A 14,970-nucleotide genomic window follows, 5' to 3' on the forward strand; every position below is an offset into this window, starting at 1 on the left:
ATTAAGCTAGTACATTGCACAATTCATATGATACGGTTAAATTATAGTGAAAGCACTGATTATAATCATACAAACTAGGCTGTAACTATCATCACGCGTGGAAACTTAATGATAGCAATTAAATACCTAGGCTAGATGAAACTGAAAGCCGTGCAGATATATCTTCTTGAATATACAAGTCTTTGGCGTAATCGGATTTCCACCGCCCGTGTAATTTTAATAACCTGTCTGATACAGGGCCGCTAGGTGAATTTACGGCAGCGGTTGCCCCACCGGACCTAAGACTGTGTAACCCAAAAAGTTTGGAGTCGTAACCTAGAGCCTTGAGAGCTTCCAAAAAGATTTCTCGACACCTAGAATACGAAATTCCTTTGTTCCCTAAAACATAAGTATTATAATTTTTCTGAAATACTAACTGCCTGATTAGGAGACCGTCTGCATTATGGTCCATTCTTGCAGCAGACATATACCTAAGGACCATATGAACTGGACAAGTGGCATTGTCCGTTCTAGCAATAATAGCTTTATTACCTTCCCTGTAGACATCTGTTTTACTACTTGGTATAACAATGGACATATGGTCATCTGCGAAAGTTATATGCGAAGCTTTGATATTTGCTAACTCATTGAATCTGAAGAAACCTGCGAAACCTAAGAGGACTATGACTGAAATTCGCAGATCTTTTAGATTAGCGTCTACCTTGCCATGTTTAGCAACTATTCTCTGGACCATATCAATAGAGAGAGGGAGCTTCCTATTCTTCCGTTGTGTGCCATTACGTTTCGCAGCTTCAACAACATTTCTACACACTCCGGTTTTCAAAGGATTATTACTACAAGTTACGTCTACTACATCGTGTAGCCAAACTAATGCAGCATAAGCCATACTAACAGTGCTGGGAGAACCAGTCTTCCTGTGAAGTTGAGACAAATAGGCCGCTACAACAACAGGCTCTTGTGGCAAAACGAATTGAGCCTTAACATCATTGCACCAACGCATAAATTTTTGACACTCAAGTAAATATCTATTCATCGTCGAAGGTTGTCTGGCCTTAAACTGATCAGTAATGAGGCGCAGCTTGAAGGGAGCTAAAGATCCATAGAGACTTGCTCAACAGGACTGAGCAGAGATGGCCTGTTGAGGAAAACAAAAGGAAAAAACACATAACAGAGGGGTGTAGAGGTGGAACAATCTTACTCACTGATTCATGGCTAAAAGGGAATAAGTACTACAACCCGGGTGCTATTAGTTCTCAACACCACTACATTCATTAAATGAAGATCAAAAAAGGGCAATAAATAACACAGCACTATTGGAGTGCTATTCGTTGTCGACAAAACTTCTGCACATTGACACTGGCCGAAAAGAAATAAATACCTCAACACTGGTAAGGTGCTACTCGTTGTCAGCACATCTACCTGATATAAAATGATCAAAGTGAAATAAATAACGCAACACTGCCAAGGTGCTATTCGTAGTCAGCACAAATTCCACTCGCTAGATTGTGGCCGAAAGGCCAACCTTTCAGATTCTTACCCCGAAGGAACGAAATTCAATCTTAAAGCCACTACATATCCCGGAGTATTTGGCGAACCCAGAATAGAATTGTGATTTCGCCCGTGCGTCAAAGCTTGAGGCATAGACAAAACTCTTAAATCCTGGATGAAACTGCAATAAATATTGGTTAACAGGGGCCAAAACACGGCTGACTTCCACAGTGGAACAATAAGGGTGCCCTTGGCTCCTTGACTATATATATAGGCAAGCGTTCTGGGAATAAGATAAACTGGCGGAACTAACCAGCAGTTCTCAACTTCCCACGACTGCATAAATGCGTCAATGCCCGACGTTTCCGGGTTCCAAAATCTAGAAAAATATCTGGTGATTTTTCTGTTGTAATACGTGGCAAAACAATCCACCGTGTGGGGACCCCAAAGACTATCCAAGTCTTTGAAGACGTCCTCAGTGACCTGCCAATTGTCAAAATCCACCAGTTTGCAAATAAAATCTGCCCTGGTATTGCCATCTCTAGGAACCCATTCAATATCCAAATGAATGCTGTGTTCGTAACATATCTTGAATATTCTTAAGGCAATCGTGTGTAACTCGAGATTCATGCTACCGACCTCAACGATTTTGGCAGTGGCCTGGTTATCGGTATACTACTTAATATGTGATGAACTTAAAATCGGAAGGCAAGACAGAAGTGAGAATTCAATTGCACTTAATTCTCGCCACGTAGAACTTCTACTCCTTTCGTCCTGCGTCCACATTTTGTGGCAAATATGCTCGCCGTCATTGATATAAGAAACAGCTCCGCAGGCAATATTACTAGCATCTGAAAAAGTTACTTTCTGAGGTTTGCGGAAAACAAAGCAATTTTTATAATTGCGTAGATGGATATTGTTCTTCCAGAAAACGATTTCATCCTTACAATACTCGTCTAAAATCATAGGTGTATCCCAATGCTCAGCAATAGCAATTGTCATCTGACAGTGTCTGGTAGTAATTCTGGGTAAATTTCCAGTAACCGGACATGTAGACATAACTTTCCCGACAAATGATGACAATTGTCTAGCCGCAATTGTGCATTTTTGAGCTTCAATAAAAGCCACACAATCAACGATACCTTGGACCCTCCTGGGTGTAATACTAATAGTACCAAGAGTGGAGTTCCAGACCAATCCTAACCAAGTAATAATTTGCGTTGGTTCCCAAATTGACTTTTCGCTATTTGTTATAAATCCGGCTAAACGTATGTCGGAACGAACCCTACTACACTGTAAAATTAAAAGAGCTGATTTGGCCCCAAAAATGGGGCCAAAACGAGTGAGTCCAGTTTGGCACTAGCCTAGGGTCAATTCGGCCCCATTGAAATGGGGCTGTTTTTGGCACCAATTTTGGGGCTGAATCGACCCCATTGTAGGGGCCAAATTGGACCACGTGAAGGGTGAATTTGAAAACTACAGGGGCCACTTTGAAATTTATAGGGGCCAAAACAGCCCCCAAAATTTCAGCCCTCTCACAAATGGCCCCTTTAAAAAGAGCCGATTCAGCTCCAATGTGAGTCCAATTCAGAAGTAGAGGGCTCTTTCCTCTGCACACTGATATCCCCCCTCACAATCAAATAATGAAAATACACCTCATATTTTATCTTTCAAACACTAATTTATTCAGTTCTAGGTATTGTTACTGTTAAAACCTTTTACAGACCATGATTTTAAAGTTATGAAGAATCTTAGACAAACATTTGAAAGAATAGGACAATACATTTTTAACATTAATGCAACCAGTTTCTAAAATATATCTCTTCACTAAATCAATATACTTCTCAAAATTGCAAACATTGCTAGAAATTTCACATGAGACACTTGTAACTAAAGCTTCCCTTTTCAATGACTCAGCAAATGTGATAATGTGAGGCAGCTTATAATCAAGACTGACTGAATTTTTTGAAGTACAGAAAATTATCAAAATAACACAACCGCAACAAATTGTCCTGCTCCTGCACAAGAGTATAAATCTTGTTTGATTCTACCTCAGGCATTTGCCAAGTCATTGAAAAAGGAGGAAACAGTAACAAGAGTCTGCCCACGCCCAATTTCAAGCAATGCTTGCTCTAAAAAAGTCAAAATTGCCTTTGACTGATTGTAGGAGACATTAAAAACATAAAATGAGCCAAGTAACCCAATGACAGCATCAATAATTTTTTCTTGTGGGAGCTGACAAATAATACTCCCCTCTGTGACTATATACAGGAGATCAATGTCATAAATATCTCCAACAATAACAATTTGTGGCTGGATGTAATCTATAACTGCTGAATCAACATCAGCTTCTCTCTGCAATAAAAACAAATTTTACAACCATATTAAAAACAAGCCAAAGTGCAAAGGAGCATCAAAATTACTGGCTAGTCTGCTGGGTTCAGTTGGTCACTTTACCCTCATTTAATTTTACTCAAATGATATATATGTGGGATGTTTTTCTAAAACTATAAGCCACAACATTAAAAAAGGAAGTGGAAATTTAGCTCAATGCTTTTAATTTGTCTTCCCTTCAAGCCTTGAAAAATACTACACGACTCCCAAAGTATCTGCGCATATCACAAATGTACATGTGGGGTGTTCAACCCCCAGGAAAAAGACATCAACTATTCCATGTGCAGTATTTATCTTATGGTTTGACTACAGCAAAATTTTTTTAAAAAAAAATTGCTAAATCACAATAATGGAAAAAAAGAAGGAAAATAAATACAACCCCAAAGTACTTGAAGCTTAGTATCTGGACTTCATAGCAAATGGGCTCAGTAATTTTAGCTGTTCTGTAGTATTTTTGTACCTAAGTAGCAGTTTTTATAAACTCCTACCTCCAAAATGGTCACAACTTCTTCTTGAAGTCCCCTTTTCTTTCCACTCCGCTGGCGCAGAACTTTGTTGATGACCAGCAGGGATGTCCTACTTTTAATTTCTGTAATTTAAATACAGAACAATTTGTTTTTTGTGAAAGTGGGAGACATTAACCCCTATATAACAGCATACTTTCCAATCTAGCAGTCTTGATAAACTCTCCTTAAAGCCAGGGCTTATACAAGTTGTAAAATCAAAGGTGACTTCTAATCAGGTGTCTGTGACAGCAGCAGAATGTTTTACACAAGTTAAGGTATAATACTTCTTTGTAAATGATTGAAAACCTCATTTTTACCTTCTCTGTTGCATCCCTCTTCACTAAGGGCAGCTTCCATTCCATCCATTACCTCATTGACCACCTTATCTTTGCTAGCAGCAGCATATTTTAGGATATGCTGCTGCCACATAAGGTATTTTTCCCGCAATTTGGTTGGGATGTTATCATCATTGAATATTCTACACAGCTCAGCTTTTAACTGCATTGAAAGGTAAGGCAGAAAACATAACATGTAAGTCGTCTTACTTGTCCGATGAATCTACTCTAGAGGTATTCATAACCACATGTGTACTGAGAATCCAGAGAGAGAAATGCTGTTCTTAAGGACTGTTCATGCCCTTAATAGGAACACAAATATATTGGTAAGGAACTTGCCTTTCATACACACAAAATCCCTCTTCCCCCATTAAGAAAAAAATTAGTACAATTGGGAAGCATATCATTTAAAAGTATTGGACTGCAATCTCTGACAGGTACCCTAGTATCAGCCAAAAGTTGGCCAAAAAACAAACAAACAAACCTGTAACTGGTTTAGATTTTTGACAGATACAAGCAATTTACAGCTAATACTTACATGGATGAAGTATTTCAGAGATGGGTACTCCATCAACACAGCCTTCACCAATTTAGGGGCAGTTATGATTTCATGGCGGCGGAGGGGGAATGTTTTATCCATGAAATCCTTATGAGCTTTGTGCTTTCGGTGGTTTCTCCTGACTTCATTGCGATTTTCCTCAGCAAAGGCTTTTAAAGTTGCCAGAGTCTCACCTGCAGGTAAGTCTGGCTGCTGTGCCCAAATACTGAAATCTTTTTTTTGCCTTTTGGCCTTAGAGGGACCAGCTTCAGCAGGATTGGCTGGATGTTTAGGTTTTTGGATTTTTTTCATCCTGTTGAAAATCTTGACCTCCAAATAGCCCTGGAAAAGGGTCAGGACATTGCATAAATTAATGCCTAATTTTTTTGCACATTTGTTAGTAAACTTTACTCAACTAATGATATTACTTTCAATGTGTGGAGTTCACATCATCTAAAGTTTTTCAGTTGGCACTTTATTCTGCCCCTTTCCCACTCTGTGCCTCCTGGCTGAACACTACACATCTAATTCTATGGTAGATATGTGTTATAATTATTGGTAACAGCCAATCACACTTAAGAACTTAAAAGATCAGAGTGATTACTCTGCACCTTCTAAGTTTAAGCCAAGAAATTCAGCACAAAAATTTCTATTTTTACCATAAGTAGAAGAAGCAAACTGATAGATTTTTAAAATTTACTAACCCATTCAGTGTCTGAGTCAACTAGTTTCTTGCCAGCCATACATGGATACTCTTCAACAATTTTTTTAGCTATCCATTGCCTCTCAGAGCGCTTTGGGTGGCTGGTGAAGTGGTTGATGCTTGTACAAACATCCCGGACCAATTCACTTTTCTGGTTTGCACTGAGGTATCCCTCCTGGATACCTAACTCTACTGAGGCAGAGAACTGTAAAAAAAGTAAACAAATGAACAAATTTATTTGTCGTTGGAGAACAGTAATTTTTGTGACTAAAAAGTTTCCATAAATGTAAACAAACTGTGCATAAAAGAGAAAAAACATAATCATACCTCGATGATATCAATAATTTACTTTCACCAAACTATGTACTTATCGAGAAAGGAAATCATACTCCTAGGCACTTCAGTTTTCATGAATTAACAAGGATTGCTTAAAAAAACTAAATAAAAAAAAAACGGAAAAGTTTCTTACTCTCGATGGAAGCTGGAACTTTGATAGCCATCCAAGAGGAAGCTATAGGTAGAAATATTTTTTGAATAAATTAGACTGTCTGATAACATGTTATCAATTAAGTAATTTTTAATTTACCGAATTCACACATTAGGTTTACTTTGTTTTATGCATAGTGGACGTAAATACATATCTAGTATATTTCAATAAAAATTAGCAGATCTCACCGTTTTTGACGGCTGTTTTCCCCGACATTTCTCTTCTTTAACGGACCAACTGGCACCTTGTGTTTTTTCCTTTGGGGTAAAATAGGAAGAAAGGAATTGATAATGTACTCTTCACTATCCAGCCATCTTCACCATCTTACCCCATAAGAACTTACTTTAGCAATGCCCAGTTCTATCGCCTCGTCCATGATACAAAAATCCTTGGGAGATTTTCCCTTTTCATTGGGTGTCGATGTTAGTTCTAAATTTTCATCATCGCTGGTGTTTTGTGAATCGTCAGTCGACGTGTAAAACGAATTGCTCGTAGAACTTGATTCTGCACACTGAAGGAGAAAGAGCAAAAAATTCAGCTTAATTGGAGACAAACTAAGATATGGACATAAAAATAACAATTAATTTTTTTAAGGACAAGTTTAAGAATTCGGAGTGAGGAATCCTAAAATCAGAGAGTCTTGAAAGAAGTCAAGTTCATCTTGTGCAAATGCAGTATCCGTTTTGAATTGTAACCGTCTCTATCTCTCGGCGCCAAAATGAGAACACATGACTTTAGTTGTGAAACCGCTGAGAGTCAGGGGAATCACGCATGCGTCAAATTCTTTGGCGGGAAAACTAATTATCTTACCGACGAAGAACTCGCACCATCTCTAGGTTCAGCGTTCATCAAGATCAATTTCTTGAATTTTAGTCGCTCTTTTACTAAGGGAAAGTAGTGCCTCAGTTCTTCTACATATTGGACAATGCCGAGGAGATCTTCACCGTCCAAACCGTCCTTTTCTGCAAGATAAGATACGAACAAAGATCAGTGAAGGAGTCAAGTTTGTGTACATAAAATTGCAATAAAATGTGTTGTTAAGCAAATTTCTTTCGCTTACCTATCCTCTCTAAAGTCTCTGGAGAAAATCCATGCGACTGGAGCCAAGAAACAACCTCCTCACCACTGTAGTTCATTATTGAGTCCGACGCACGAGGTCTAGCTAGGTTCGTTCGACTAATGAGATACGAAGAAGGAGCTGCAGAGAAGCACCAGCAAAAGAAGGACGAATTTTGGAGGGAAATCGCTTTTATAACAAAATTTTAATCATTAAAAAGTTCACAGTTTTAAGTTGAGTAAACCAATCGTTAGCTGCGGTTTCGTTCGAGTTAAAGATCTACCAGTTTACCCCTCAACATTCCCGAATCCCTACGTCCTTGTGGCGTTTAAGTTGTGATGGGTATTCCGTGTAACATGTGCAATGCTGTCCTTGACAATTTTGGACTAGTTATCAGCCATTTCAGGCGGGTACATAGAGAAGATCCTAATTTCTTTGTTACATGTGGCATTAATGGATGTGGAAGAACTTACAAGAAATTTTATGGGTACAGAAGTCACGTACACAGAGTGCACAGAGGATTTCTACGAGTTGCACGTGACGTTAAACAACCTCAGGATTTAGTGCAAGATATTGAGCCTGAAGAGCAAGCTGGTGATTTGCTTATTGATGAAGCACTTTTTGAAGAAGACAAAGACGATATCCAAAATGAACAGTTAAGAAACACGAGTGCAGCATATCTTTTGCGAATCAAGGAAACACACAATCTCTCACAAAAAGCTTTGGATGACATTGTACAGAGTACCAGTTCTCTTGTCTCTACTGCTGTTAAGTCAGTATGTATAAATATTGCCAATAAGCTTTTGAATATGGAGGAAGAGGAAAATCATGTGATACAAAACATAACATGGCAAACTTTATTTGAGGAAAATTCTGAGAAGGCAAGCCCATTTCAAAACCTTGAAACAGAAAATAGACAAAAACGAGCATTTAAAGAAATCTTTGGTCTTGTTGTAAGTATAAGAAATTAAGTATATTGTACAATTTAGGATTTCCTTGTTAATAGTAAGGGAGTAAATCACTATTTTAATGAAAAGAAAAGCACCTTAACATACAGCTGTTAAAGACACCAAATTCTGCTTACAATGTTCAAACATGCCTAAACAATTTATAGTTGTAATACCAGAGACAGAAATGTGCAGTCTTTTCTCTTGTTTTATACCAGCTAGGGCTATGCTTGAACCAGCTAGCTAGGCTAACTTAGATGTCTCTGTACCAGTATGATATTTTGTTGGAATGTAATAAATCAACATGCATTATGTAATGTCCCCTGAACAGGAACCTGTGAAACGTGTGCTTGGAAACTTCCATGGTCATCGACAGAAAGGTCCAAAAAGAAGAAGGGTTCAACTAAATGATGAAGTCATTGAGATCCCTCTTCTTGAAAGTTTAGAGCAGTGGTTGAACAACCCCTCAATTTTGAAACAGGTAAACAGAAATTATGGTGAAGTCAATCTACACTTTGCCATACTTGTTTTATCATAGGGGAACTTAGTTTTATGTGGACCAGTTCTTTAACTTGTGGGAATTTGCCTAGCTGGTAATTTTCCATTACTTTGCCCAGTGGTATTCTTAAATTTTGATAAAGGTGGAATGTTAAATGTGGTGATTTATTTGTAAATTCTTACGAATTGTTTCTGAACAGGTGGAAAACTCACATCAACGACATGATGAGATGATTGCTGATTATTGTGATGGTCAGGTTTACCGCCAGCACCCTCTTTTCTCTAGGGACCCACATGCTTTACAGATTATATTGTATTATGATGATGTTGAAGTTGTGAATCCACTGGGCAGCAAAACTTCAAAACATAAAGTTGGTAATGAGATATTTTTATTTCACTATACTGTCACAAGTCATGAGACATTCATGCATGTACCTCAGAGAGTAAGGAAAGGCATTTAGGTGTAGTTGTTTCACAATTAAGATTCAACCAGTTCAGATACTTATTTGATGTCATAATCAATTAACCTTTGTAAGCATACTAAATGTTGCATACTATTTTAGGCGTTTTTTACTATACTCTTGGGAATATTGACCCTAAGCACCGATCCCAGCTAAAGGCAATGCAGCTTCTGGCAATTGCAAAGAGAACTGTGATCAAGAAGTATGGATGCAATGAAATTCTTCAAACATTCATGACAGAGCTCAATCAGTTAGAGCAGGTGAGAGTTAAATAATGACCACAGTGTGCAGTACATTCAATATCTGTTGTAGAGTAAACTGAAAGTATAGAAATGCAACAGACTTTAAAAATGTTGTACCAGTCTTATTTGTATTGTATATATTGGACAGATCAGGGCTTGACTATCAACATTCTCGTTTTTTTATTTGATCTATATTTATTTCCTAAGGATGGAGGATACCAGTTTATCATAAATGGGGAAAGAAAGTCTTTGAGAGGAACCATCAGCTTTGTTTCTGGTGATAATTTGGCATCCCAGGAGATTGGAGGCTTTAAAATTGGAAGCTGTTCTGCACTGAAGTGCAGAGTTTGCATGGGAGATGCAAATGATGTGGCTTCAAAGGTAATATAATAAAATAAAAGATGAACTATTTTTCCACTGACAATATAATAAGTTTTGTCAATCTACATGCAGCTGTCTAAATCTCTTCCCATTCACTTTGCACTCTGCTGCCTACTCATAAGTTTTTTTCTAGGCTTTTGCTCATTGTGATAACTTTTGGCTTAACTTTCCCAGCAGCCATGTGAGAACCATTCTATGTGGAACCAAAGATACTCCCCTCTATTAATGATTAAACCACCTGATCCTGTGACTTACCATGAAAAAACTGTGTTGTAAATCGTGTCTTATAGAGTTTGTAATTGAAGAGTGGTGTTGAAATCCAATAACTTTCTCATTATTCCCCACAGTTTGTGGAAGACGATTTCCAATTACGCACCAAAGCAATGTATGATCAGCAGTGCACAGCCATTGAAAATTCAGCCATTGACATTTCTTCACAGTTTGGAATAAATCTGAGATCAGCCCTGAACCAGTCACGATACTTCCATGTCATAGAAGGTCTTCCGGGTGATGCAATGCATGATGTCCTTGAGGGGCTTCTTCAATATGAAGTCAAAGAACTCCTCAAATATGCTATATATGAGCAGCAGTTTTTCACTTTGGAAAATTTAAATTGTTGGATTAAAAATTTTGATTATGGTTATCCAGATGTTTCCAACAAACCATGTGTTATATCAAGTGCCACCCTAAATTCCAACACTAATTCTCTCAAACAAAAAGGTAAAATTGCATTATTAGTAGCTTCATTCGTACAACATGCTTTATCCAGAGATACAGTCTTAGCTTTGAAATCATTGCTTGTAACTCTGACACAAGATACATTCGTCATCATTGCATTGTCACCCTAGTGTACACTGTTAGTATTAATTTTGTACACAAAAGGCTGTCTTTTTGTCCATTTTTATTGTTATGGTAATATTTGAACTGCAAGTTACAGTAATTCAAAATTTTCCAAACATTTGCCATGTGTTTAACATCATGATCCTACCATTCTGGTATATTTTTTTAAAGTAGTGGAATATTTTGGTAAATGATCAATGGCACCGATACATATATATATTTTATTTATTTCACTCATGAAATTGATAAAACTGTGTTTTGGTAGCTCTGTTGATCATAATGTGATTTTAGCTTCACAGATGTGGTGCCTTGGCCGTTTCCTTCCATTGATGATGGGCAGCCATATCCCTCGTGATGATGAGAAGTGGGGTCTCTTCTTAAATCTTTTGGAAATAGTGGACATTGTTTTTGCTGATGCAGTCACACTTGATAAAGCAGCTTACTTAAGGGATTTAATCACAGATCACCATACTAGCTTTACCCAGTTGTACCAAAATTCCTCTGTGATTCCAAAGATGCACTATATTCTTCATTACCCCAGGACAATGGTAAGGTAAGTTGGAAATTAAAAATATTTTAACTTTTCTTTTGATGGGTGATAATTTTGTGACATAAATCTTTGTGTTATTGTTTGTGTTTTCCAGTAGTTATCTATAGTACATGTAAGGTTGATCATTGAAAAAGGAAAAAATGTAAATATGTAGCATTTTGATATTTAAGGCTTGGTCCCATGGTACGGTCCTGGACAATGAGATTTGAGGCAAAGCATGAAAGACTCAAACGGCTGGCCACATCCCTTGGCAATTTCACCAATATTCCTTGGACGCTGGCTCTTCGTCATCAGTTGAGGCAGTGCTATGAAATATCAGGCACTAAGCATGGTCATCCATCAATTGAAAAGTCTTTGGAAGTAGGCCCAGGTATTTAATTACAACCATTTTATTTTCCACTGGTCTGAAAGTATGCTGACATTCATATGTGCATGTGAATTTGCCTGTGACAATATAGACATGTGTATTTATCTAATGGGGGTCCTTAGGACCAACAATTCTGCTTTTATTTATTTAGTGTAGAGACCATTCATTGGAAAAAAACTGCCACAATTATTTTTTGTCAACTTGTAGCCAATAACCTTTAAGCCTGCTGTCTAATTAGATATGTTATGCCTTTTAAAAAAAACAAAGACACTTATTGTAATATTATGAGGTTATTATTGCCATTTCCAGGGACTCAGAAAGAAGCTAACAGGGCAGCATACTTCAACATGCTTCTTGAGAAGCTTGACACCCTGGAAGGTGAAGACCTAATTCATGAGTAAGTAATTTCATTTAATGCAAACACCATTCAAGTGCAGATTTTAAACTAGGTGAAGCAGAATTAACAACTTTACATAGAACAAGTCATGTAAAAAAAAAAATTCTGTATTAAGAATACAAATATTTACATGTGCTCAGGGTATTCAATGGTAATTTTTTGACAATGGCACTTTTGTTGTAGTTTTTTGTTCTTGGACAACCCATCTTTTTCATCTTTTTTGACGGTTGTATTTTTCAGGGCAAAATGGTGCATGGTCTTTGGTACCAAATATAAAAAAGGTGCAGCTGTCCACACAGGAGGAGATGGGCTCTTACCACAGTTCTCACTGATAGACAAAATTGTGACAGTTCCTGGGAAAGATGCTTCACAGGTCTTTTTTGTTTTGAAAGAAATTGTTACCCATCATTATGAAGTCCACTTGCATGCATATCATGTGAAGGTTTTAAATGATGGAGCAGTCAGTGTCAGGAGCCAAGAAGAACTCACAACATTTAGGCCTTTGCATATTTGTAGAAGTATTGGGGACAATCAATCCAGTTTTATCTGCCCTAAAAGTGATGTGGATGTTTACAATGAGCAGATATAGAAAAGGTGTCTGCAAATGATCTTGGAAAGGTGTACTGAGTATATGTCAGCAATCAAATATGATTTTTTGGATTATGTCTGCAACAGGCTGTCATTTTTTGAAAAGTGCATTGAATATAGATGGGCAAAAAAAACTGTTTGCTTTTAAAGGTATTGTATATAAAACTGCTTGTGAAATGACTTGTAAATAGCATTGAAGCTTTTGTAAAATAAGTTGTAACCTAGTGATAATCATGGATTAATAAAGAGCATTTGATATAGCTTAGGAATGGGTATTTTAGTCTCTGTGTTTTCAAAATCCATTGTATAATCAAACCTATGAACACAGAATAGTAGCTTGGCTCACTGTTCTGATTTTCAGTGACTTAGTTTGTTCAATCATATGGTTATCTTTAGAAATTTTGAATAACATCCAAACCAAAGTGATTCTAGATGCCCTCATGAGATCAAGGCCAGATGGCATCAAAGAGCTGAAATGATCCACACCTGTGGGATTTTCTTAAACCGAAATGGCTGAAAAAATGACAAAAATAATAAGCATCTTCCTATGTCAAAAGCAAAAGTAGAACAAAAACTAACGACCTTACTCACTGTGTTTACTATTATTGTACTTTTTTGGGGCCAAATTGGTCAATCCTACTTGGCTCTTGGAGGGGCCAAATTGAGAAAAAGTTCCAAAGTAGAATTCATAGGGGCCAATTCAGATTTTGGAGGGGCCAATTCAGATTTTGGAGGGGTTGAAATGGTACCTGTTCCGCCCGTTTTGGCTCAAATAGTCCAAAACGAACCTCGATGGGCCAAATTGGCCCTCAAGAAATTGGGGCCAATTTGGCTTTTGGGGTCAATTTGGCTCTTTTCATTTTACAGTGTAGCTATAATATTTGCCGAATTATAGTCGTCAGCTATGGACCAACCATCATCTAAAAATACCGCGATGTAAATACCGTTAGCCCTCCACCATCCAACCAAAGGGTGGAGTATCTTTGTAAAGATATAAGGAGTTACAGAAAGGCCAAAAGGAAGAACTGTGAAAACGTAAAACCGCGTCTCCCCTTGAAAATCCCATGAAAAACCTAAGAATGTTTGATGTGGTTGGAAGATCTCGACGTGATGATAGCCACTCTTAAGATCAAAAGAAAACATATAACCATTCTTGCGAAACATAAGAGAAGCAATTTTCCAATCATCGTACTTAATCCTCAGTTTCTTAATGAAATGATTAACATATCTTAAATCAAGAATTAACCTTTTCTTTCCATTAGGCTGAACGGAAACCGACAATGGATTGACGACATGGGGTTTGTAAGATAATTGCTTTATGCGTTCGGACTCCAGTAGCTCAGTGATAGAATTCTCTACGAAATCAATATTTTTCAGGGCAGAAGCGTTGTTCTTTGAATAATATGCAGGCGGCACATCCCAGAAAGGCAAACGATAACCAAATTTAATTACGTTTAATATGAAGGATGAAGCACCTAAAAATACCCAAAATTCTAAATTTTTCTTTAAATTGCCCTTTACATTGTAATTCCGTCCTAGATCTTCGTCAATTTCAAAACGATTCAGTACCTGAAGTACATCCGTAAACTTGTCGAATTCCTCATGAATGTCCGATTCCCTTAAGTCCGGTTCCTGAAGCGTTTGTGGTGGTGGAGGCTGGGGCAAAGGCGGTTGGCTTGAACTGGCCGAAAGGGCGGGGATAGAAGCTGGAGGCCCTGCAATCTTTGGCCCAGTGACCTGGCCTTCCGCACCTGAAGCAGTCCCCATGTGCATAAGAGCTTGGACGGCCTGCGGGTGTCAAGATGGGACGAAAATATGAATAGTTAAGTAACGACAAATAACAACCAAAGAACAAAACTTGGTCATTAACACAAAAGAAAAGGAGGGGCGGGTGGGCGGGAAAGCAGAATACAGCAAAGCTATATTGGTGACGCGAGAAGTGAAATAAGCATACGGCTACTGGACTATACAGCAGTACATGCTATGACACCTTACTCCCATGTGGTACAGAAATCATGCATACTTGACAGGTATTACGTAACAGTAATGCACACGAAGGTGAGATAGAAAAACAAAGTGTGAACACTGACGTTCTGTAATAAACTCCTATAGAAAATACATATTTATTTTCTATCTTCTTCGGTGGTATTTATGAAGAATTTCATTTTAAAAAATTGTCACCTATGATTTA

General features: G+C 37.8%; 3 protein-coding genes across 3 annotated transcripts; 1 reads left to right on the forward strand and 2 right to left on the reverse strand.

The window, feature by feature from the left end:
• Positions 1 to 118: 118 nt before the first annotated feature.
• On the reverse strand, positions 119 to 14,502 carry LOC136276999 (integrase/recombinase xerD homolog). The gene is made up of 2 exons (XM_066158572.1): positions 14,349 to 14,502; positions 119 to 1,135 (listed from the first exon to the last, which is right to left on the reverse strand). Exon 2 carries the CDS (start codon positions 1,031 to 1,033, stop codon positions 119 to 121), a length of 915 nt encoding a protein of 304 aa, XP_066014669.1. The 5' UTR covers positions 1,034 to 1,135; positions 14,349 to 14,502.
• On the reverse strand, positions 2,790 to 7,138 carry LOC131798772 (uncharacterized). The gene is made up of 8 exons (XM_059116431.2): positions 6,795 to 7,138; positions 6,640 to 6,708; positions 6,434 to 6,475; positions 5,966 to 6,169; positions 5,262 to 5,603; positions 4,706 to 4,886; positions 4,371 to 4,471; positions 2,790 to 3,843 (listed from the first exon to the last, which is right to left on the reverse strand). Exons 1-8 carry the CDS (start codon positions 6,825 to 6,827, stop codon positions 3,541 to 3,543), a joined length of 1,275 nt encoding a protein of 424 aa, XP_058972414.2. The 5' UTR covers positions 6,828 to 7,138; the 3' UTR covers positions 2,790 to 3,540.
• Positions 7,847 to 12,882, forward strand: LOC136284469 (uncharacterized). Its single transcript, XM_066174810.1, has 10 exons — positions 7,847 to 8,461; positions 8,787 to 8,936; positions 9,154 to 9,328; positions 9,517 to 9,674; positions 9,864 to 10,037; positions 10,385 to 10,757; positions 11,169 to 11,430; positions 11,598 to 11,797; positions 12,104 to 12,191; positions 12,432 to 12,882. The coding sequence occupies exons 1-10, from the start codon at positions 7,847 to 7,849 to the stop codon at positions 12,778 to 12,780; spliced, it is 2,544 nt and encodes an 847-aa protein (XP_066030907.1). The 3' UTR covers positions 12,781 to 12,882.
• Positions 14,503 to 14,970: the final 468 nt, after the last annotated feature.

Source organism: Pocillopora verrucosa, chromosome 11, assembly GCF_036669915.1.
Source record: "Pocillopora verrucosa isolate sample1 chromosome 11, ASM3666991v2, whole genome shotgun sequence".
Lineage (NCBI taxonomy): Eukaryota > Metazoa > Cnidaria > Anthozoa > Scleractinia > Pocilloporidae > Pocillopora > Pocillopora verrucosa.